At 38.6% G+C, this 1101-nt stretch overlaps 1 protein-coding gene across 1 annotated transcript; it reads left to right on the plus strand.

Moving 5' to 3' along the window:
• The first annotated feature begins 322 nt into the window (after window positions 1–322).
• Window positions 323–744, plus strand: LOC124891647 (uncharacterized PE-PGRS family protein PE_PGRS46-like). Its single transcript, XM_047403358.1, has 2 exons — window positions 323–327; window positions 417–744. The coding sequence occupies exons 1-2, from the start codon at window positions 323–325 to the stop codon at window positions 742–744; spliced, it is 333 nt and encodes a 110-aa protein (XP_047259314.1).
• The last annotated feature ends 357 nt before the right edge of the window (window positions 745–1101 follow it).

The following is a 1101-nucleotide window of genomic DNA, read 5'->3' on the forward strand; positions in this document are numbered from 1 at the left end:
TGTGGTGTTGTTGGTGGCTATTGGTGGTGTTTGTTTGTTGTTGTTGTTTTATTTGTTATTGGTTTTGTTATTTATTTTTATTTTGTTGATGGTGTTCATATTATTGGTGTTGGTAGTATTGGTGGTGTTGAAGTTGGTATTGATGGTGTTGGTGGTGTTGGTATTTGTGTTGGTGATGGTTTTAGTATTAGTGGTGTTGGTATTGGTGGTGTTTGTATTATTTATGTTGGTGTTAGTGGTGGTACTGGTACTGGTGAAGGTGTTAGTGGTAGTGGTGGTTGAAGTGGTGGTGTTGGTATTAGTGGTATTGGTATTGGTATTAATGGTGTTAGTGGTATTAGTATTGGTGGTATTGGTTGTGGTATTGGTGATATTTGTGGTGTTGGTGTTGATGGTGTTAGTATTGGTTGTATTAGTCTTAATGGTGTTGGTGGTAGTGGTGGTGGTGGTGTTAGTAGTATTGGTAATAGTAGTAATATTGGTATTGGTATTGATGGTGTTAGTACTGGTGGTGTTGGTGTTAGTGATGTTAGTACTAACACCATCAATGATGGTGTTCATATTATTGGTGTTGGTAGTATTGGTGGTGTTGAAGTTGGTATTGATGGTGTTGGTGGTGTTGGTATTTGTGTTGGTGATGGTTTTAGTATTAGTGGTGTTGGTATTGGTGGTGTTTGTATTATTTATGTTGGTGTTAGTGGTGGTACTGGTACTGGTGAAGGTGTTAGTGGTAGTGGTGGTTGAAGTGGTGGTGTTGGTATTAGTGGTATTGGTATTGGTATTAATGGTGTTAGTGGTATTAGTATTGGTGGTATTGGTTGTGGTATTGGTGATATTTGTGGTGTTGGTGTTGATGGTGTTAGTATTGGTTGTATTAGTCTTAATGGTGTTGGTGGTAGTGGTGGTGGTGGTGTTAGTAGTATTGGTAATAGTAGTAATATTGGTATTGGTATTGATGGTGTTAGTACTGGTGGTGTTGGTGTTAGTGATGTTAGTATTGGTGGTGTTGGTATTGGTGGTGTTGATATTAGTGGTGTTGGTAGTTTTGGGGTGCTATATTGCCCAACAGATTACACATCTGATGAAAATGTGGAAGGCCTG

This window comes from Capsicum annuum, unplaced genomic scaffold (assembly GCF_002878395.1).
Source record: "Capsicum annuum cultivar UCD-10X-F1 unplaced genomic scaffold, UCD10Xv1.1 ctg39349, whole genome shotgun sequence".
NCBI classification, from domain to species: Eukaryota; Viridiplantae; Streptophyta; class Magnoliopsida; order Solanales; family Solanaceae; genus Capsicum; species Capsicum annuum.